The 25,077-nt window shown below is 36.3% G+C and overlaps 1 protein-coding gene across 2 annotated transcripts in view; it reads right to left on the reverse strand.

The window, feature by feature from the left end:
- Positions 1-2,160: 2,160 nt before the first annotated feature.
- Positions 2,161-25,077, reverse strand: part of LOC124541465 (glycerol-3-phosphate acyltransferase 4) — a 33,806-nt gene continuing 10,889 nt past the window's right edge. The window contains exons 2-10 of one of the 2 annotated variants that reach the window (XM_047119376.1): positions 16,029-16,155; positions 12,678-12,802; positions 12,263-12,399; positions 11,348-11,453; positions 8,738-8,974; positions 5,917-6,032; positions 4,969-5,109; positions 3,991-4,200; positions 2,161-2,920 (exon numbers count right to left, since the gene is read on the reverse strand). In XM_047119376.1, coding sequence (XP_046975332.1) covers positions 2,833-2,920; positions 3,991-4,200; positions 4,969-5,109; positions 5,917-6,032; positions 8,738-8,974; positions 11,348-11,453; positions 12,263-12,399; positions 12,678-12,802; positions 16,029-16,155 — 1,287 coding nt within the window. In that variant the 3' untranslated portion in view covers positions 2,161-2,832. Of the gene's footprint in view, positions 2,921-3,990; positions 4,201-4,968; positions 5,110-5,916; positions 6,033-8,172; positions 8,407-8,737; positions 8,975-11,347; positions 11,454-12,262; positions 12,400-12,677; positions 12,803-16,028; positions 16,156-25,077 lie in introns of both variants that reach the window. The other variant, XM_047119378.1, reaches the window with a different exon arrangement.

A 25,077-nucleotide genomic window follows, 5' to 3' on the forward strand; every position in this document is an offset into this window, starting at 1 on the left:
TTATACGCCAGTTTATTTATTTACAACGATATTAAGAAAATTTAAGTAATTTTGCGTTATTCTTAATTAGATACAACAAAATTTCGTACAATTTTTTTTTTTATGACGATTCCTATATGTTCACAATACTTTATACAAAAATTAAAATTCTGCCACATGTGTATTCAATGGAACAGCGTGGTGGAACATGTTTCAAAACTTCTCCTCAAAGGTAGAGGTTTTAGCCCAGCAGTGGGACAAGTACAGGCTGTTATGTTATTGTTGTTATACAAAATATTTCAGAAATACATTGGTACTCCCGGTAATCCGACACGTCTATTATTATTGAGCATTTTCCTGATAATCTTCGCTTGTGAAGATAACGCATGATTGAACAGGTCACAACCTGTTCAAATCTGATTGCTCAGCTTGAATTCGATTTCATGTGATAGCTATCACTTCTTTATACTTCAGAGCATACTACTATACATAGAATCTTATCAATGGATATGTAATTTGTAATTGTAAAAATTCCGGACTATTGGGGGGGGGGGACGGTCTTCAGAGTCACAAAGCAGTGAGAGCCTAATAATTATATTATTATGAATTAATTAGTTTTTTTATTTCCATCAGTAAGCTATGAATTGTTTCGTATTTGTATCGGTAACTTTTAAAATATTAAATAGTAACATTATTATAATTTGACTATATCTCAGTATTTGTTAACTCGCTGAAAACTGTGGCCCTCTCTCATGTGGAGGCCCCAGGGCAGTTGCCCCGGTTGCCCTCCCCTAAATACGGCCCTGGCGGTCTTACTCTTAGGCAGTAGCGTCTATAATCAGACAATTTCGATAGTTCGACACTGCCCTGCAAAACATTTATCGGATTACCGGCGTTCCACTGTATATATATTTGGCCAGACATCGCTTTATACAAGATTAGATCAAAGTAACTATAATAACATATGGGATATCATTATAATTATTTGTCAAATGATATTTTTAACCAACAATAATACACATTTATAATAATAGTTGTATCGTTTACTAGTTATTATTAGGCATGAGCGATATCGCCGTCTTTGTTTAACTCAACATCGTACGATATGCGAGAAAGAGATGAAACGGATTTGACATCGAAATCAGTTCATCGTGCTATCTCTTTCTCACATATGGGTTACTGTGAAATTAGAGAGAGACAGGGCGTTTATTTCATGAGTTTAATTTACTTTGACATATTAAAACGATATTAATAGTTGTTTAGTTGCGGTGAAAACTGTTTCTCGACATCGATACATCGGGCACATGCCTTTAACTTTAAAGTGAAGACAAGAAACGACCTTTAAAGTTGATTGATTTGATCTGGCGATAGAATGAATACAGACTTTTTTTTCATTTATTAAACAATTATTTATATACACCAGTTTATATACAAATTGTGATTGCATATCAATAATTAATTAAACAAATATATTTTTGGAATCATCCACTAATAAGTCTACGGGTAATTAACATTCGTCAAAACGAAGAATGACTATAAAGTTGCGACACACATCCGCTACGATTCACTCGTCACGTAAGTGTGAACGCAGCTTTATTTCACACGAACATTATATATAATTAAATGCTATGTATACGAGGAAATAATTAGCTACCGATATGACTGGAAAATTTGGAAAAAGATGCCGAAAATATATTTAAACCCCCATTGTTATCCTAGGGGTAAACTATAAAATATCGGAAACTCGATCGAAATCTGTTCAGATACTGTACTTTCGAAGTAAAATTAAAGTGGATATAAGCAGTTAAGTGTAATAGTGTTGTATTACAAATAAATATATATTAATCAAGAACTGTTTGAACAACACAGCATAGCCAACATATATAAGGCCATATATTAAATCAATCAAGAAAAATGCTCATATAATGGGAATAGCTGAATGTTACAATATTTCCGATACCATTAATATAATTATACAAAGTGTAAACAAAGAATATATAACGCTCACAAAAGCTTTACTAATTGACAGATATCTTATGCTAACACTATATATATATATATATATATATATATATATATATATATATATATTTGGGGTTGAATAACAGCTATGGACATCATCATGTCTCCTTATTTAATGACAGTAAAAGATGTTTTAACACGGGGCAGATGTACAACATGCCCCAACAAGTCCCATTAATGGCGATGTGTAAACACTGAGAAATCATGGCGTGTTTATAAGATAAAAGGTCGCAGACATATCTGTTAATATGTTGGGGCAGATTTTAATTATATTTCATAACTAGAAGCAGATATGGACCTAAGTAATCATTTTATATAAAGTCATATAAATGTTTTTTGTGTGTTACTAATTTTTATCTTACGAATATAAAAATAGACAAGATAAAATAGGTTGATGTTGGTCACCACTTACCACCAGGTTGTAGTGGTAAATTGCCAGTTGGCCTGCCTAATATACACATACAAAGCCAGAGTCTATCGATGATATGAACAAGTATTACAAAAATACCAGAAATCTTTGTTTACAATTCGTACAAATTACACAAAAAATCTATCATCCAAATACATTTAGAGGGGTGTTTAGTTAAACGATGCTATCTCCTTCTTTCGCACGTAATATCATTAATGGTAGAGCAGGACAGATTTAAGTAAACACACTCTAAAAGAAAATTTAAGTCGCTATTAATTAATTACATAATTAACTTCCCTTTTATATATAAATGTATGTACAAATGCTATGTATTGCCGTTCTCTTCAAACTCGCTGTGTTGGAGTGAGACGGAGATAGGACTAAACATCCCGAGGTCGACACTCACGTTTCACTGTTCGTAACTACTCGCCTTTTAATCGTTTGCTGAACTCTTCCTGTTGTAACTCGCGCCATTCCTTCTTTGCTTTCATGCGTTTTAATTGTCCGTCCCTGTAAGAGAAAGAGAACAATGTATTGACGTACTTGTCACTCACACACGCACACGCACACACACGCACACGCGCACATATTAATAATTAATATATATATATATATATAGCCCATATTATAACGCAAACATTCCGACTTCGCAAACTCAATAAATCCTTCTTGGGGCAAGGTATCCGTTTCTATAATAAAATTACATATCATTTGCAATAAATACTTTGGTAAAGATGGCATATTATTCAATACAAGATTATGAAGACGATAAAAAAACGAGGAATTAATAACTTGAATTGAATTTCTGACTTCCAGACAGGATGTGTTACATACATGTACAATTGTATTTAACTAACATGACTGTATTTTTATATGTTGAAACAGAGTAACTATTGAGTGTCTTGCCGGTTGTTCTCGGTAGAATCTACTTTCCGAACCGGTGGTAGCTTCACTTTATATACTTGTTAAATGACGATTCAAAAGTGCTTGTCTAAGTTTGAATAAAATATATTTTGATTTCATTTGATTTGTCAGAATATACTTAATTACATATTTTAAAGAAAATCTATTACATGTATATGTGTCACCCTAAGATTACAAAATTCGTTAGATTACAATCTGACGAGACAGATTACAGGTTGGCGGGGGCACATAACGTTCAACCAATCAGCACGTAACATTCATCCGTTCTACGCCAGTTCACAATTTGACCACTTCCCATCGAGTCGATGTAGATTACCATTACTTTTCTATGTTGTCTTGGGTCTGGGTGTTTGTGACGTCGTTACTTCTGATTTCCACAACACAAGTGCGTCAGCCACTTACATTGGTATCAGAGTAATGTATGTGATGTTGTCTCATATATATATATTGCTGTGTTCCGGTTTGAAGGGTGAGCCTGTGTCACATGTCACAGGCACAAGGGATACAACTGTGTGTGTGGGACGTGAAGTGCCAGAGTAATGTATGTGATGTTGTCTCATATATATATTGCTGTGTTCCGGTTTGAAGGGTGAGCCTGTGTCACGTGTCACAGTCACAAGGGATATGTGTGTGTGTGGGACGTGAGGTGAACTCACCACATGAGGTCGACGAGGCCACCGCGGCGAGCGATGACCGCCTTGACGCGATTGGCGAAGTCCACGGCGCCCTCGGACGGCGCGCGGTGCATGGCGGGCAGGTACCACACGTCGCAGACGATCGCCCATGACGTCATCATGTTTAACAAATAGTGCAGCATGCCGTAGCGCGAACTGTTCCAGAACGCGTCGCCGAAGCGCGGGTCGTATCTGCAACGAGCGACAACGTTGTTTCCCGGGGCTGATCATGTTTTGTGCGTGGGGCACATCATGTTTTATGTCTGGGGCAGATTGTTACTGCAATGTGTGCTTGATTAATTATCAGGGTGTTAATAGTGACAATAGTTCACTTATAGTTTAGTCTAGACCCAAGATACCTAGTAGTTTAAACACTAATATTACCAGAAGATTACGTGTTCGAGCATCACTAATGGACAATATTAAGATAGCTGAGTTGAACGAAATCTTAGACCCTGATATATTCCACCTAATATAATAAACACAACTTTTGAGAGAATAGAACATTAAAAGTCTAAGATCAGATCAAATTGATTGACCACTGGCGCTATTTCATGACGTCACACCGTACAATGCTCAACAATATAGAAACATTACAACTTTTAATTTAGTTTTATTATACCCTTTATTAATTTCTACAAAACTTACTAAAAACTATGCTAAGTTGTAACTATATGATACAATAATAAATATAAATTCCTGACTCACTTATAGAGCCGAGATGGCCCAGTGGTTAGAACGCATGCATCTTTATGTGCTTAATTTCAATCATCGTTCGGCGGTGAAGGAAATCATCGTGAGGAAACCTGCATGTGTCTAATTTCATAGAAATTCTGCCACATATGTATTCCACCAACCCGCATCGGAGCAGCGTGGTGGAATATGTTCCAAACCTTCTCTTCAAGAGGAAAGGTGGCCTTAGCCCAGCAGTGGGAAATTTAGAGACTGTTCTTGACTCACTTAATGGCGACGGGGTATATCGTGCCGCCGACTTCGAAGCTGCCCTTCTTGAACTGCATCACGGACGTGTTGTTGATGCAGGTACCCTCGGGGAAGATCAGGATCGGTGGATTGTCGGGTACCGATATGTGTTCCTTTAATCTGTCGAGTAAAATATATATCGAGTACAGTCAGAGTAAGAAAACCTTCGTCAGTTTTCAAATTAATATCTTTATCAAGTCTTTAACTCTTAGTACCTTTTGAGTCTAAATATCAAATCATTGCGACGCAATATGTCATTCTCAATCAGCAAAGCAGATTATCGCTCACACTGAGCACACGAAAATAGATCTTAGGGTGACAAAACTTTTCTTACACCGACTGTACATTAGTTATTACTACTTGAATCTATTTGGATACATAACACTTGGGATTTCATTAAAAGAACTTAATTAGGTAAAAAGGTTAAAATTATTGATCCATTGAATTTTCGTGTATAAAGCAATTGTATTTGTGATTTATCTCAAGCTTGACGGTGATTCAAAAACCTTCCACGTATTTGTCTAATGACCTCATCTCAGGAGTGGAGGAAGAGTGGGGATTGACAGAGGAAGGATATTCACCGAAATATTACTAAGAAATACAATAATCAATACAGAATATAGCCGAGATGGCCCAGTGGTTACAACGCGTGCATTTTCACCAATCATTGCTGCGGATTCAAACCCAGGTATACCAGTGTACCAGTGAAAAATCATATGCCTTTGTGTACTTAATTTCGTGCTCGGCGGTGACGGTAAACATCGTGAAATCTGGATGTGTTTAATTTATATGAAATTCTGCCACATGTGTATCCAATCCGCTTTGGAGAAGCATGGTAAGGGTGCCTTAGCCCAGCAGTGGAGAAATTACAGGCTGTTGATGATACAATAAATTCGAAATCATTTAAAAACGTCTATTTATACCAACCTCCTCGCTACAGCATGTCTGTCTTTGACCTCTGATCGCTCGAACCAGATATGGGGCGAAGCCCGAGCGAGAGCTCTTTGTAAGAGCCCTAGGAAACCATTATGTCGCTGACCGATCTGAAAACATCATACATTCAAACAAATTCGAAGTACATTTCCATTGACTAATTTTGAACCAAAGACTTTATTTCCAACATAAATATTTATTGCTATGTTACAGCGTGTAATTATATATTTAACGGCCATAAAACGGTCATTCCTAGCGCATTGGCAAAAGGTTTCACACGACCATTAATATAAATTATCTTTTCAAATTCAGCAAATCGTAAATAAAATAGCTTCGAAGTATTTTTCTATGGAATATAATCATCATCATTATTTATATGTATAGTACCACACAACTTAGACGTAGCATCGGGAAATTCAATAAAACCGATTACTGCCGATGTAAGCCAATAGAAACAGCTCCCAATTGCGCCATTCGCGTTCTCTTGTCAGTTCAACCCGAGAAAGCATGTAAATCGACGAATATATTAGGTCATATTAGATATTACAAGTTATTACGTTTGTGTAAAGATCATTCACATAAGAAATAAATATTGATAATTTGGGATAGCGTACTCAATTCGGATGTGATCGGTTTTACGAATTTAGCCGATGCTACATCTAAGTTGAGTCGTACAATACATATGTATTATATTCATCTAGTAGTCTATGCCCATATATCATTAGTCTCATGTCTGCTTAGTTGAGACTTGAGTATATATTCCAACTATAGCTAAAAGTCAAATAAACAACATTTCATAGCAAATTGACGCGACGTCATTAGTCGAGATCTCGATTAGTCTGTGATATTCACTGTGGATTTGCTACTTGCAAAGGCTTCATTAGAGTAGGATACGCTATGTGACTCTTTAGTAATAATTAGAATATCTGCATTCATGAAGTATAAGTCTTTCGACTCCATTATTTGCGTCTTAGAGTTACCATATTAAATTTTATTTTGTATTATATATTTATTAACATATATTAATTTAAATAAATTGTATTTAACTAACTTGACTTTGTATTTTTTTAAATGTTGAAAAATAGTAATTACTGAGTTTCTCGCCGGTTCTGCTTGGTAGAATCTACTTTCCGAACCGGTGGTATCTTCACTTAATGTTTAAATGACGATTCGAAAGTGCTTGTAAAAGCCTACTTAATAAAGTTTATTTTGATTTTGATTTATTACTACCTTCCTTTACTTCACCATTCCCATTAATTCCCATTACTGCCTCAAGTGACAGTAATATTCCACGAGTAATAACTGTATCTAGTTACTTAAAACCATATAAAGCTTTTAAGTATTTAAGTACAGGAATGAAAGACCAAAAGTTCATTCTTATATTAATAACGGCCGATAAAACTACTCAATCAATATTGTTCAATAGTTTTTGAGTTAAGCTGTAACATAAGAATAAATCATGTACTGGATTATGTCTTCAACTAGTATTGATATAGGTTTACAACTTGTGCCCCTGATGGATTACATCTACACTTTACAACATTATGCCCCTGTTATACCTATACTTGACAATAATATGCCCCTGATGGGTTAAACTATACTTTACAAAATATGCCCCCGATGGATTACATCTATCATTTACAACATTGTGCCCCTGATGGTACAATGATAGCATATGGGTGAATAAATGCCCCGTGATTAATTATGTAATCTGACTTATGGTATGTAATTATGCATGCATCCCTCAACAAGCATTATATAATTGACATCACAAAATCCCATCTTATTGTTTAAATACTTACCATTGATAATTTACAAGTAAATGATAAGACAATTACTGTTACAAGGTAATTAATCGTATTCGACAGAGAATACGTAATGATATAAAACGTAAAATCTTTTTCACTGTTTCTTAGTTGCCCTATTCCGAATTCACTTCTCACCTTCCTCGAGAGAGTCTTACAGTGACACTCTTGATCTAAATATTGAGTTTCGAATATTTTCACTTGTCATACGATAAATTAGTAAATAATATCAAAATACGATCTTCGAGATGATGCTAAGAGAAAAAATAACTTCTTGTAATCTACTAAGTAAAACAACAGTAGTGTCCATATTGATTATAACAAGCTACTCACTCGGCTTTACCTGCTTTAACACAATCTTTCTAATAAACAAACAAACAAACTCTTCTGTTTATATATATACGGACACTGCTGTTGACATATATAAATCGACATATACACTCACCAACGAATAACAGCTGTCGCACATCAATACCAATACATCTATGGGGCTCGTGTGGTTCGCGACGCATATCCCGTTACGGGGCTTATGATCGCTATTGTGATACGTTATCACGGCGGATATGCAACGTGATAGGAAATTGAAGCAGACGACAGACAGCGCGTTGTTGACACGCTGCTTGAGGTTACCGTCCGGGAGGGTACCAACGCACGCGGTGCATACGATCAACCACCACACCTATGATCGATGGTAATGTACTGTGATATTAAGTCGAACTTTGACATGGGGCTCATTGTGTTATCAGGTTAAACTTGACATGGGGCATGTTGGTTATTATCATTATTATTTATATTTTTAATTTATATGTTGTGTATTTTGGTTGTAATGTACTAGTAATATACATATATATAATATTAGATGTGACTGTTGATTATATAGGCTCAGAGTATAATAATTCAAGTTTAACCCAAATCACAGATAAAACTTAAAAAACTAACATATACAAATAAACAGACACATGAAAGCACATCGTCCCCAGGCTGGCAACACTGTTAGAATCGTTCCCTACCAAGGAGAAGCACGTGTTGATACTCAGAACGCCGACGTCGATCGGACTCGTATGGTTCGCGACGCAGAAACCATAAGAGCGGGGCATGTACTGCGTGTCGTGGAAGTTTGTCACGCACGACATGCCCCGCATGAGGGTCCGTATCGATATCTTATACGCCAGCGCGCCGAGGAAACGACGAAATCTGCTATCTGGCAACACTCCGATGAGCGACATTGACGTTATCATCGTGAACACCTGGTGTTGCCAGTTATGTTTTTTATTTATAAAAAGTTCAAGCACAGCGGGGTTGAAATTATTATTTTATTAAATATAAGCTATTAGAACTTATATGTAATAATTAGATAGAAGAATAAAAAAACAAAAGAAATACACATATATAAAAGAGTATTAAGATATGAAATTAACGTAATTTCATTAAATAATCTATACATATAATAAAATTGGAGTGTCTGTTTGTAATATTAAAATAGCCCTTTATGTATACACACATACACCAAAATATTCTGTCTGTTTGTTCCGGCAAATCTCTGGAACGGCTGGACCGATTTTGACGGATCTTTCACTGGCAGATAACTGATATAATAGGGAGTAACTTGGGCTACAATAATATTTTTTTTGTTAACAAAGGCGTACAAGGTCGCGGGCACGGCTAGTTTACTATAAATTGTATTTCAATGTCAAATCCAATTGATTACAACATATATTGATATGGGGGTTTGGTGACATAATTACAATTAAAAACAATTAAAATCAATATGTAAATTTATAGTGTTACTGAAAATTAGAAAAACAAAACGTAACTATTTTGCTATTGAATCGAATACAATTTAAAATAAGCAAACAAAAAGAATAGGCTATTTGACAATGCGAAAAATAAATTGTGTATTATTGTAATCAGTGTATATTATGAGTTTAAAAATGGCTATTTACTAACGAAAGTTGATTATAATACTTAATTTATTCAAAAAGTCGTAAATAAACATGCATTTTTTCAAACGTTTGTCACGTGACACAAAACGCTCCCGATTGGCCGGGCTTATGATGAAGTCACTTTCTTGTTAACCTTGCTTTTCTACTATATGTGCCACAGATTAAAATACAGCAAAGTGACGTCACAGACCCCATTGTGGCGCCATATTGTAGCGTTTCGCGCGATATTTAAATATGGAATTTTTAATATGATATTTTTCGGCAAATATGTACTAGAAAAAAAATCAACTTTTACTGGGTTCCTTAACTTCTACTAAATAATATAAAATGGATTTTAAAAACCAGTCAAATAGCCTATTATCGAACATTTTTCTTCTATCGGTACTACGTATTATTTAACTGTATGTTATTATGTCATATTTTTGGTTAAATAGTGTATAACAGGTGAAGATAAGGACCTAATACCTGGATTCTGGATTGGAAAGTTCATCTTTAGTGACTTTCCCAGATGAGACAGAATATTTGAAGATACTGTACACGTAATATATTATAGAGAACTGACATACTCATTAAATCCTTAATCGAGTTATTAGCGGTGATAATTAACAATTACAATTGTTATGTTTAATAAATATGATTGAATTTTTTGTTTATAAAAAAATTATTCATAAATCCAATGATTTTGTAGTAAACAGATATGTTATTAACGCGCAAAAAGTGAAGACTAGAAAACGTCCTAATTGAGACGTTTGCCTTTAGTCGTTTTACGTAGTAATACGTTATAATACATCATAATTACGTAGTCATACGTTTTGCGTAATTAAAACATCTAGTTATCCCTTTTACTTATTGTTTTTATCAAGCTATCCTTTTTACTTGTAACGAAATCTAAAATAAACGGTCCCCGGCGCGGCACACTTTTTTCTGTTGTTTAGTATGGATATAACATATCTGTTTATTAGAATATCATTGCATAAATCTATCAGAATTTCTTTTTTCTCACTCAAGAATCACTAAAAATTTTGACATATAACAGAAAAAGATGTATTAGGATTTTGTCCAAACATAATTTTATATATGATGGTATATAGGGATACAACAAACCATCAGATATTCTACCACAAAAAAATACTCAGTATTGTTGTGTTCCGGTTTGAAGGGTGAGTGAGCCAGTGTAACTACAGGCACAAGGGACATAGCATCTCAGTTCCCAAGGTTGGTGATTGGTGCATTGGTGATGTAAGGAATGCTTAATATTTTCTTACAGCACCATTGTCTATGGTGGTGACCACTTACCATCACGTGGACATATGCACGTCCACCTTCCTATATCATAAAAATATACTAATATCACAAATATAACAAATTTGTTTGTATGTTATTATCTCCAGAACCAATTACATCTACATTATATATGTTATAGTAAATATACATATATATTTACATTATATAATATACTTATTAAAAAAATTCTTATTAAAACGAAAAGTAATAAAAACTCCGCTTATGAATTTCAATAGATTATTAATAATTTATATACTTATATCTTTATTAGAACGGTATGTCAGATCTCAATATACATTAAACTAACAATACACTTATACAGGCTGCCCTAAAAAAAACCTTAAATTTTTTGATTAATTGTTATTCTACAGGATGTCATGTTATGTGACTCACCCCAATGACGAAGATCAGGATCCTGAGGGGTAGTAGGAAGAAGTATCTCACCACGAAACCCATCGCCCATATGATCGTTAAACGCCATGTCAGAAATTCGTACTGCCTGAAAGCATATATAAGAACAAATTTAATATAACAACCTGTGACTTTCCCACTGTTGGGGTGAGTCCTCCTCTCCCTGAAGGTTAGGAATATATTTCACCACGCTGTTCGAAAAGAGCTTGGTGGAACTCACATGTGACAGATTTTTTATGAAATTACTGCTAAAGTTTCCTCACGATGAGGAGGACCAAAGACTTTACATGCGAGGCACCGGAGTCCAATTTCCAGCCTGTTGCTGAGAATTTATGGATAGAAAATTGAACATTGTTTTATGGGACCAATGAGGCCTTTCGCCACTAACCGAAAGCCCAAAGATGCTTTGTCTCTTTCTGATAGGAGAAGAGTTGAAATAAGTTCAATATAAGGTTGGACTCGGGTTCAATCCATTGAATACAATGAATGAAGAATACACATAGAGACACATACACACTCACAAAACGTAAAGTAGTAACGTAGTAGCCTGTAAATTTCCCACAGCTGGGTTAATGACTCCTCTCCCATTAAGAGGAGGGTTTTGGAACATAATCCACCACACTGTTCCATTGCATTGGAATGCACTTGTGACAGAATTTCAATGGAATTAGACACATGCAGGTTTCCTCACGATGTTTTCCTTCACCGCCGAGCACGAGATGAATTATAAACACAAATTAAGCACATTTATATAGTGGTTGCTTGCCTGGATTTCAACTCGCAATCATCGGTTAATATGCACGCGTTCTAACCACAGGGCCAAACACTCAGTGTCCTAAACAGTTGACAAGTCTCTCAATCATCATCACCTCTCAACAATTTCCTCACTGATCTGACCTGTTAGTTCTCGTTAGGAGATTCCAACTCCTGAGCTCCTCAGCTTCGAAGACCGACGTCACTTGGTCTTCGATGATCGATTCCATGCCGGCCCTGACGAGGTCCATACAATGGTGGAGATGGAACTCTAGATTTGTCTGAAAATTGAAAAAAATTGATCACATCTTGCAAGTCCTTTTAGAAAAATATGGACCACATGCTGGTCAATTATGACCAACTCGTAGTAACTTGACCAACTCCTACAGAACATTGGGATAGTCAGGAATACCAATCACTTCATGAACCGCTAATGTCCCTTACAACCGGTGCTAATCAATTGTCACCAATGCCTATCGCCAATGTGTCACCAACATTGAGACCAATCCCTTATACCCAGGACAGTACCAACTATTTCTATATGGTTCAGATGCCATACCTCCAGCTTCCCAGGGTCCGTCGTGTGTCCATTATGTACACGCTCCTGGCTCGCACTCCTCTTATAGTTCAGTTCTGGCGACGGACCCAATATTTCTTGTCGCTCGATCACACTCGTTTTCGTACCTGTGGGAAGACGGGGTCCAGTTAAATTGGTATGAGACATAAACCCACGTAAACTAGGGATCATAACCGATTGAGAGCAGCACTGATTTTCATGTTTTTTGTAATTCATCTCGTGATTGTCAGTGACGAAAAACAGCAACAAATCTGCCATATATAGACCAGAACTGGATTCGTTTAAAAGATGCACTTACGGGCGTAGCAAGGAAGGCTTTTGCAGGTCATTTTCACTGGCTGTACCAACGGTGTACGCGTTTAAAATATTGTTAATATTATGTTAAATCATTACGTTAATATATGAACTCTTTGTATAATACATAGATGACCCCTTAGGGTAGAACATTCAGAACAGCTTAAATACTTATCTACCCATTTTTAACCAATAGCCCAAAAGTTTTATGTAAGAAACTTAAAAAAATCTCGGCTTTACATACAAACTTTCAATTTTTATTTCACTCCCTTAAGGAGATAAATTCCCAAAATTTCTTCCTTAGTGGGTATCTACTCAATAAAAGGATCATATACACCAAATTTCATGGACCATACTTCAATAGTTTACCCTTGGCGATGAAGAATCAGTCGTTCAGATCATGTCATATTACAAGTATAGATAGAAACATCAAAATACACTTGTTTTCATTCGTAATACACGCGTGACCTTAGGGTCAATTCTACTGACCTATAACGGTAATGAAACGCTCCAGATTTAATTGTGACCCAACATATATATCTCTAACGACAAATTCTGCAAATTTATATCTTTTACCATACAATACAAAGAATACAGGGTTATTGGTAATTCGACGTATTCCCGTTTGGGGGTGATAGGGGTGACTATTTGTGACAATTTTAAACTCCATATAAAGTAAAGTAAAAAGTAACAGCCTGTAAATTTTCCACTGCTGAGAAAAGGCCTCCTCTTCCATTAAGGAGAGGGTTTGGAACATATTCCACCACGATGTTCCAATGCGGGTTGGTGGAATGCACATGTGGCAGAATTTCGATGAAATTAGACACATGCAGGTTTCCTCACGATGTTTTTTTTTACCGCCGAGAAATGAAGCACATTTATATAGTGGTGCTTGCCTGGGTTTGAACTAGCAATCATCGGTTAAGATGCACGCGTTCTAACCACTGGGCCATCTGAGCTCAAACTCCAGTGGCCCAGTGGTTAGAAACTCCATATGCATCATGTAAAAGTGAACCATATTTGAGTAATCACGTTTTATTATCTGTTTTCAAAATGAGTCAGAAATGAAACGTCAATTTTTTCTTCTGATTTACAGAAACGATAACACATTGATTGTTTATCATAATAAAAACAATAATCACCGTTCCAAATTTAAAAATGTGAAACGAGAAACGATAAATTTTTTTTTTTTATTTTCTCTACAAAATATTGTACCTACACCATAAATATTTATTACAAATAATCTCCACTAGATTCAGGGTTTCTGGAATAGATCTCTTGTTAGAGATAAGTTATCCCTTTGTACACATTTTTCATTTATATATTTTTCTGTATACTCTGTTGGTACATACATAAATAAATAAAATACATTAAAAATAATATTTAGCTTTTAATACTCATACCTATCACCTCATATCGAGAATACATCGAATTACCAGTAACTCTGTTTAAATTGGGTACGATCATATATATGGGAGCTGTTAAAAATATTAACTACAAACAGTCGCCCTCGTTTTAGGGAGTTGGTTGTCAGAAAAAAGGAGATTAAGTGCTTTCTTGGAGTTCAAATTTACTTAATAACAAATTTCATCGAATTAGGTTCAGCGGTTTTGTTTATTTTATTTTTTATGGAATAGCTTGGCCGACCAGGATATGGCCCACCTGATATTTAGTGACTTTCCCAGATGAGACAAAATATTTGAAGATACTATACATGTATAGTACGACACAAATTAGATGTAACATCGGAAAATGCAATGGAATGAAAATAAAACCGATTACTGCCGATTTACAAAACCAATAGAAATAGTTCCTTATCGCGCCATTCGACGCTATTCGTCGCTATAGATTCTCGCGTCAGAGAAAGCAAGTGCATGTAAATCGAGGTGTCAAATTGACGAATATATTAGGTCATATGATATTACAAGTTATTACGTTTGTGCAAAGATCATATTCGCATGAGAAATAAATATTGATAATTTGGGATAGCGTACTCAATTCGGATTTGATCGGTTTTACGAAATTTGCCGATGCTACATCTAAGTTGTGTCGTACTATAATACATTGTAGAGAACTGACATACTCATTAAATCCTTAATTAGAACAATTTTTTTTTAATGGAGTAGGTTGGTGAACTTGCTTATGGGCGGGGTCACCATCACCCATAGACAATGACGCTGTAAGAAATACTAACTATTCATTACATCGTCAATGCGTCACCAACCTTGGGAACTAAGATGTTATGTCCCTTGTGCCTGTAGTTACACTGGCTCACTCACCCTTCAAACCGGAACACAACAATACTGCGTACTGTTGTTTAGCGGTAGAATATACGATGAGTGGGTGGTACCTACCCAGGCGGGCTTGCAGAAAGCCTGGTAGGGTTTTGTGCAAGCAAAGTACTAGTTTGGTCGTGTAATAGCTACAGACAGACAGACAGACAAAGTTACTTTCACGTATATAATATTAATATAGAAATTAATATAGATTGTATTTATCTTTGATTGGGTCTTCTCGGTAGAATGTACAAAATATTAATGATTTCATGAGAAATTATGATACTCATAACATTGGTACAAGGAACAAACACAAACTTGTTACTCCTATTACTCGACTGCATAGAGTCAGTAACTCCTTTGTGGGGCAGTGTATACGGTTTTACAACAGGATCCCAGACAGCGTTCAAAATGCCTCTGTTGCCAAATTAAAAAAAATATTAAGAAACGCTTGTGTGCAAAAGGTTATTATACGATTAGGAGTTTATGATCGATAGCACACCTTGGGAATGAAACGATCGCCTCCTGGCTATTTCATCTCATATTAAATTGTTTATTTATATAATATATGAGACAAAAACAAAAAAAAAACCCGCTGAGTTTCTTTCGCCGGTCCTCTCAGGTCAGGGTATTTTCCTTTCCGAACCGGTGGTAGTGTTTCAATTGACCATCAATAAGAAAGTGTAATGCTTCTATATTGAATAAAGTTATTTGAGTTTGAGTTTGATTCCGTTACATTTTGGAGCGTTTAGGTTGTACTTACCATTAATACCATTCTCCTTGATGGTCGCTGATGGTGGCTTGTTGTCATCGACAACTGGGGTCTCTTCTTCATCAGAACTGTCCGTCCTTTGCAGCTTCTTTGCGACTTCGATGTGCTGTCTGCCATACTGGGAAGATTAAAAAACATAAATTAATATATCATTATTAAAAAGTTTGCATACACGGCTTTGCTGGCTCCTTTGAAATAGCCTTGGGAATCAATCTTGATTCATACCAACAGATAGACTTACTATCGCATTTATGTATTATAAATGTGATAGTAAGTCTATCTGTATTATAGATTAAATAATACTTCTGTCATCGAATCCACAAAATATTTAATTTTGAATAGTACGAAACGTCTATTTGAAAACCGTATAAAATACGCATTTTCCGAACATTGCATAAATATTAGGTCGGGGAAAAAGTCTTTTCGAATATAGTATGTATAAACTTGTAATAAAATCTCTTTGGCTATACCATTTGTATCTGGCTGGTTTTGGTATCATTAAAAAGTTTTAATTTTAAAGAAGGCACTTCAAAATTCAAATTAGGAATTTGTGTGATTTTCATTTGTTTTTGTTGTTGTTAAAATGAGTGAATCTAAAGAAGAAATTCGATACATTTTAAAATTTTACTATAAAAAAGGTAAAAATGCAACTCAAGCCGCGAAAAAAAATTGTGATGTTTATGGACCTAATGCAGTATCTGTGACAGTAGCGCAAGTTTGGTTTAAGCGTTTTCAAGCCGGAAATTTTGATATCAAAGATGCATCTCGCCCTGGTCGCCCTGTTACGGACAAAATTGATGCCATTTTTGAAAAAGTGGAGCAAGATCGACATACTCATTTGTGATTCTTTATTACGACGTAATGAAACCGAACCATTTTTGAAGAAGCTGATAACTGGTGATGAAAAGTGGATCACATACGACAAGAACGTGCGAAAAAGATCGTGGTCAAAGGCCGGTCAAGCTTCACAGACTGTGGCAAAACCCGGATTAACTTGCAACAAGGTAATGCTGTGTGTATGGTGGGATAGGCAGGGCATCATTCATTATGAGCTGTTACCGCCCGGCAGGACCATCGATTCAGAACTGTATTGCGAACAATTGATGAGATTGAAGCAAGAAATTGAGAGAAAGCGGCCAGAATTGATCAACAGAAGGGGTGTGATTTTTCACCATGACAACGCTAGACCTCACACATCTTTACCCACGTTTGGCTGGGATTAATGCATCCGCCGTATAGTCCTGACCTTGCACCTTCAGATTTTCATCTGTTTCGGTCTCTGCAGAATTCCTTAGGCAGTGTCAGGTTAACATCACGAGAGGACTGCCAAAACCACTTGTCGCAGTTTTTCGATCAGAAGCCCCAAAATTTTTACAGCAATGGGATCATGTCACTACCAACAAGATGGCAAAAAGTTATGGAACAAAATGGCACCTACATACTTTAGTCAAATGTAAATAAATTATAAAAAAAACTTTTTGAATTTTCATATAAAATACGAAGAAACTTTTTCCCCGACCTATTATATTAGGAATTTCACGTAAATTCTCGTTATTTGCCAAAACTTGTTTGAGATATAGCTCTACGACCACAAATAAAACTTCAAAAAGACTGTATTGCATATTTGACAACAACAGCCCGGGTTTGAACCCGCGATCATCGGTTAAGATGCACGCGTTCTGACCATTGGGTCGTCTCGGCTCAGTGACAACGTAGAAAAACATTTAATAATCATTATTATAAATATACCAATTGTTATATTTTTTTAAGCGAAGCGGGAGGCCATCGCCTCATATTAAAAGAGTTATTTATAAAAAGATTAACGATCATTTTTATAGTCTGCGTCATGACGTAGTAATCGCAAAACTTCTATAGCTGAGAATTATTTGTCTAAATGATGACGTCACTCCAACCGGTTCTGGCAACGTCGGCTTATCTCAAGGGAAGTGTACAAGTTTGTGCAAACACAGCACAAACCATATACAAACCGACACGGCTGGACTGACTGGGTTACGTGCTTAACGAGGCACGAGAGTGTGAACTTTGCCAAAACTTTTAAAGGATCGTAGCCGAGATGGCCCACTTAGAACACTTTATCTTCTTATGTTATAGGTGGCAAATTGCAGTAGGCTTATCTGAAGTGTTTACCACCGCCCATGTACATAACAGTCGGGGTAAGAAAAGGTTCGTCACCTTAAGATCTATTTTCGCGTGCTCAGTGTGAGCGATAATCTGCTTTACCGATCGAGAATGACGTATTGCGTCGCAATGATTTGACGTTTAGATCCAAAGGGTACTAAGAGTTTAAGACTTGATAAAGTAATTTATTTGAAAACTGAAGGTTTTCTTACTCAGACTGTGCAACTGCAACAGTGATGAGCGTTCAGGTGCGTTGCCGGCCTTTAAGGAAAGAGTAAGCTTTTCTTAAAGGTTCCCAAATCGTATCTATCGTCATCTTGGTGATGCATCTTAAGCGATGAACACCACCACCCTGATGTCCAAAAATCCACTGCGTGATTTTCGTGACATTTTCTACCTCGCACAGCCACTCTGTGGAACCAACTTTCGCCGGCGGTTTTTCCGAACCGATACGATTTGGGACCCTTACAAAAAAAGAGCGTACTCTTTCCTTAAAAGCCGGCAATGGACCTGCAAGCCCCTTGGTGTTGCAAATACCCATGGGCGGTGGAAGTCACTTTCCATCAGATGAGCTTCCAGCTCTTTGCCCCCTATAACATAAAATAAAGGTGTTTGCGGATCGAATTTGTTGACAGATCATATCGTACAGGAAACCATCTCGTGGAAACTTGCTTGTGTTTAATATCAACATAATTCTGCCACATGTGTATCCAGAAACGTGGTGAAGGCTCCTAACCTTCTCTTCAAAAGGGTGAGGAGGCTTTACCACATCAGAGAGACATTTAACGGCTATTACAGGGTGGTATAGGAAATGAACCACACAAAAGCGCTGTAAGGAAAATCAACCATTCCTTACATCCCTGATCCACCAACTGTAGCAAGATACTCTTCAACAAACCGGAAAACACGAACGCTGTTCGACGAAAATATGGTCAAATAATGGTACCTACCCTTGCACAACTACCCTCTTAAGATAGAACAGGAATTTCCAATTAGTTTCATTATTTAAATGTCCCACAGTTAAAAAAGTTTTTTTGGTAAGATATATTCAATCAAATTATAATTATGATGACGTCTGTTTTATTTAATTACTTCACACGCTGTTCAGATAACACAATACTATTATTAATAATTCGAGACCAGTTTTGTTATATTTATTACGCACACTTTTTTGAGAGGTGTCACTTTGGGCGTAGGAACCGCTCGTATGACTAATGAAAACTACTGATTCTCTTGGTTTCTGGGTAGAATCTTTCCGGACAAGTGGAATATAATGAGTAGGTATCGTTACAGTAACAGCCTGTAAATTTCCTACTGCTGGGCTAAGGCCTCCTCTCCCAATAAGGAAAGAGCTTGGAACATACTCCACCACAGTGTTTCAATGCGGGTTGTTGGAATGCATATGTGGCAGAATTTCTATGAAATTTGTCACATGCAGGTTTCTTCACGATGTTTTCCTTAACCTGAAATGAATTATAAAGACAAATTAAGCACATATTACATAGTGGTGCTTGCCTGGGTTTGAACCCGCAATCATCGGTTAAGATGCGCGCGTTTTAACCATTGGGCCATCTCAGCTCAATATAAGCTGTTATTAAAACTTTCGACACAGGTCACATCTGTGGCTATGTATTACTTATCGGACTAAGCCCTTTATCGTAAAACGATTAATTTCCTTATGCAATTAAATTAATATTTAGTACAATGCTTTTAGATTTTATCGATTACTGATACCTATTTCTGTATTGAACGAATCAAGGTTTTTTTTTTTAAAATAACTAGTTAAACGCCCCGGCTTCGCACGGTTGCAATGCTATTAACATTAAATATGCAGAATGTTACTTGGTGGTAGGGCTTTGTGCAAGCCCGTCTGGGTAAGTACCACCTACTTATCAGTTATTCTACCGCTAAACAACAGTACTCAGTATTGTTGTGTTCCGGTTTGAAGGGTGAGCGAGCCAGTGTTACTACAGACACAAGGGACATAGCATCTTAGTTCCCAAGGTTGGCGGCGCATTGACGGAATAGTTAATATATCTTGCAGCGTCATTGATTATGGGTGATGGTGACCACTTACCATCAGGTGGCCCATATGTTCGAACGCCAACCTATTCCATAAAAAAAGGGTCTTACAACGATCACAATTATTCAGTCATTCTCTGCTATAAGTATGTAATATACATGTAAACCTTCCCCTTGAATCAATCTATCTATTAAAAAAAACCGCATCAAAATCTGTCGTGTACTTTTAAAAATCTAAGAATACTTAGTGACAGACAGCGGTAAGCGACTTCGTTTTATACTGTGTAATGATAATGAAAATAAATATTGGACAACATCACATACATCATTCTGATCCCAATGTAAGTATCTAACGCACTTGTGTTATGGAAAATCAGATGTAAAAAAATCAAAATATACTTTATTCAAGAAGGCTTTTACAAGCACTTTTGAATCGTCATTTAACAATAAGTGAAGCTACCACCGGTGTCGAAAAGTAGATTCTACCGAGAAGAACCGACACGAAAATCAATTGTTACTCTGTTTCAACATTAAAAAATACAGTCATGTTAGTTAATACAATTATTTAAATTAATATATCCTGCCTGGAAGTCAGCAGGTATTAATTCCACGTCTACAAAATCTTGTATCGAATAACATGCCTTTTATACAAATGTATTTTTATAAAAGATTGGAATTTACGAAACGGCAAAGTTAAAAATGTCTGCGGACGACGACGGTACAAACACACAGACCCGAGACAACATAGGAAACTAACTTTTCTAGATCCACTCCGGTACTTCGGAGTGACGTATCCATGTATCGACTCGACCACAACAACAACAAAAACAGCCCGTAAATTCTACTAGTTACTATACAATTAATGAGTTTATGATCGATAGCACACCTTGGGAATGAAACGATCGCCTCCTGGCTATTTCATCTCATATTAAATTGTTTATATAATATATGAGACTAACAACAAAAAAAAAAAAACCGCTGAGTTTCTTTCGCCGGTTCTTCTCAGGTCAGGGTATTTTCTTTTCCGAACCGGTGGTACTGTTTCAATTGACCATCAATAAAGTGTAATGCTTCTATATTGAATAAAATTATTTCAGTTTGAGTTTGATTTTGAAGCGGTTTTTTTAATAGAGTGATTCGAGAGACAGTTTTATATATATCATATATGGACAATACAGTTAAGAAACGCTTATAATTAAGAAAGTTCCTTGTGTCGTGTTAATTAATAAATTTTGTAGCATATTTAGTTGCAGTATTGCAGCTATGTATGCTTAGTTCTTTGGAATTACGCAACGGATTTTGAAGCGGTTTATTTTAATAGATAGAATGATTCAAGAGAAAGTCTTTTGTGCATAATACATGTAAAATATAGTAAACAAAAACTGATACTTTTAGAAGTAATGTGATGTTGTTAATAAAAAAAACTCTGTAGTATATTTAGTATTGCAAACGTCTGAAGACGGGGCAGGTCGCTAGTTATTTTATGATTATTTTATCGCAAGTAATATTGCGATGATTACGAAATATATCTTTTGGAGAATTATTATCAATTTGGATTTTAATTCGTCATCCTGACCTGCTGTAATTACAGTAGGTACGTTTAATTAAATCGTATATATTAATAGAGTAAGGCGATTTCTATCCCATTGATTATTATAGGACGATAGATCGGTTATGATCTCATTTCGAAGTTATGGTTTAATTTTTCTAGTTTAGTTACATACAAATAAGAAAAGAAAACCGCATCTAAAGTAATTAATTCTTAACTTATTCTGGTAACATCGTGTGTATTGATAAATCGCAAAATAATAACATTATTTAAGTTTTGAAGAGCTTCATCCAAATGTGCGGAAATTTCGGGACAGAACAGAGGATTCTTGATTGCTTTTTTTATGGAATAGGTTGGCGGACGAGCATATGGGCCAGCTGATAAGTGGTCCCCATCATCCATAAACAATGACGCTGTAAGAAATATTAACTATTCCTTACATCGTCAATGCGCCACCAACCTTGGTAACTAAGATGCTATGTCCCTCGTGCCTGTAGTTACACTGGCTCACTCACCTGTAAACTGCGTACTGTTGTTTAGCGGTAGAATATCTGATGAGTGAGTTGTACCGACCCAGGCGGGCTTGCACATAGCCCTACCACCAAGTTTAAAGTGCTAACTAAATTGTTACGTTTTTATATTTTTTAGACAACAGTAACAGTCTGTAAACTTCCCGCTGCTGGGCTAAGGCCTTCTCTCCTTTCGAGGAGAAGGTATTCCAATGCGGGTTAGCGGAATACACGTGTCACAGAAAATCTATGAAATTAGACACATGCAAGTTTCCTCACGATATTTTCCTTTAACGAGCACGAAATGAATTACAAACACAAATTAAGCACATGAATATTCAGTATTACTTGCTTGGGTTTGAACCCGCAATCATCGGTTAAGATGCACGCGTTCTTACCATATCAGCTCAACGACGATTGATCGTCATATTTAATAATTAATTTTAGAGATCGGAAAACATACCGACTGAACTAATGTCATATTATTTGACATTAAATTTCATTTAAAATGTCATCATATTGGCGACAAATGTAGAGTGACTTGTAGTTTGTAGTGAAGTGAAATCATAAAAAAACCAGTCATATGTTTCGAAATATGTAAAAATCTTTTACGATATACGAAAATACTCGCCTTCATTACACAGTATAAAACAAAGTCGCTTACCGCTGTGTCCCTATGTATGCTTAGATCTTTGGCATTACGCAACGGATTTTGATGCGAGTTTTTTTAGTAGATAGTGATTTGAGAGGAATCTTTTTGTATATAATACATGGACAATATAGTAAAGAAACGCTGACAATTTTAGAAGTTTCTAATGTGATGTCGTAAATAAAGAAATTCTGTAGTTTACTTACTATCAGTATTGCACCACATGGACAATATAGAAGAGAAACACTGATATTATAGAGGTTTCTAAATTTATGTCGTAAATACATATAAATCGTCTGTCCTTATTAGCTATCACCGCATAAGCGAAACTGAGTCTAGGAAGTAAAAAAAAAGGTAACATTACAATTTTGGTCATTTAAATTTTAAATATTAAATAAGCATAAAACTGTATTAAATTTTATTCATTCACAACTTCATGCGTGTTTGAATTTAACATAATTGTTATTGTTGTCTTAGTTATTTCTTATTACATGAACTATCTACCAGTGAAAGTCTCATCAAAATCGATCCAGCCGCTAAACCGATTAGTCGGAACAACATACACAAACAGATAAAAAAATTGCAAAAAATGTATCTTTGTATAAGTACCTAAGTAAAACATACACTAAATTCCATTCCAACTTTATTATATATAGTAAATATCCGCGGCTAAAGTCACAGACTCTATTAGTCACACACATGTGTGTCCACGACCTAATCATGCATCTATCACTACAGTTTCAAAGGTTAATCGAACGGTTACACGATAAGTGTAACACTACACACTGGGAACAGGAAAATATTTCGTTTCGTCACGGTGGCACACGGAGACTATTCGTGACGTCATCTAAAGGCACAGCTGGTTTTATAGTGGATGTTCTGGTGTAATAGGGCGCGCTAGGCATCCTTTTTTTTGTTAATTGGAGGGGTGGTGGTTACTCCACGGAGCTCTGGACGCTGGGTTTACTCACTAAAAAACCAGCAGTACCCTCTCCGTCTTTCGGAAGGCGCCACGGGATCGCTTAAATTAGCTACCGTAATCGTTAGGCATCCTAAGCAGGCGTTCATGAGTTGGAAACGCATTAATTGAGAAAAAAACACGTGTTGCGTTTCAATTGACTTTCAACTAACTTTTAAATCCAATCAATTAATTAATTATAATATTCATTTAATTGCTCGACGAATATCCACCAAACCGCATTGGAACAGCGCGGTGGAATATCTTCCAAATCGCCTCAAAAGAGAGTGGAGGTCCAGCAGTGGGAAATTTGCAGGCTGTTGTTGTTGTTACACAATGAATATTATCGATTCACGATAAATAGTTTAGATTTTTTTTTTTGTTATAGGTTGGCGGACGAGCATATGGGCCACCTGATGGTAAGTGCTCACCATCGCCCATAGACAATGACGCTGTACGGATATTAACTATTCCTTACATTGTCAATGTGCCACTAACCTTGGGAACTAAGATGTTATGTCCCTTGTGCCTGTACAAGCTCACTCACCCTTCAAAGCGGAACACAACAATACTGAGTACTGTTATTTGGCGGTAAAATAACTGATGAGTGGGTGGTACCTACCCAGACGGGCTTGCACAAAGCCCTACCACCAAGAAAGTAAGTAGTCTGATAAGTATAACGAACCGCCCACTAAAAAAGCCAGCGGTACTTTCGGCGGGCGCCATGGGATCGCTTACGCATGCTACCGTGACGCCCTGACGGTCGGCCCGCCTATACGAGCCTCCAATACCTAGGGAGAGATTCTCGGGGTACTGAGACCCCCTTGTTCCTGCGGCGCCTATTGGGGCGGAGGGAGAATGTGCGTATAACGCCCTAAAGTATGACGAACCGACCCCCATATGTGACCTGTGACGAAAGTTTTAATACCTTGATGTATCAAAGTGACTTTCGTTATGACCTTGAGATATGGGAAAACATAACAAGCATGGCTCTCGTACAAGGTCATCATAACATAGTATACAACAAAGTCTTTCACCGCTGTCTGACCCTATGTACGCTTATATCTTTAAAATTACTCAACCGATTTTAATGCGTTTTTTTTAATAGATAGAGTGATTCGAGAGGAAGGTTTCTGTATATAATACATGGACATTATAGTTGAGGACCACTGATAATTTTAGAAATTTCTAATAAAAATTTCTTCTGTAAATTT

The sequence above is a fragment of the Vanessa cardui genome, chromosome 28, assembly GCF_905220365.1.
Source record: "Vanessa cardui chromosome 28, ilVanCard2.1, whole genome shotgun sequence".
Classification (NCBI taxonomy): Eukaryota; Metazoa; Arthropoda; class Insecta; order Lepidoptera; family Nymphalidae; genus Vanessa; species Vanessa cardui.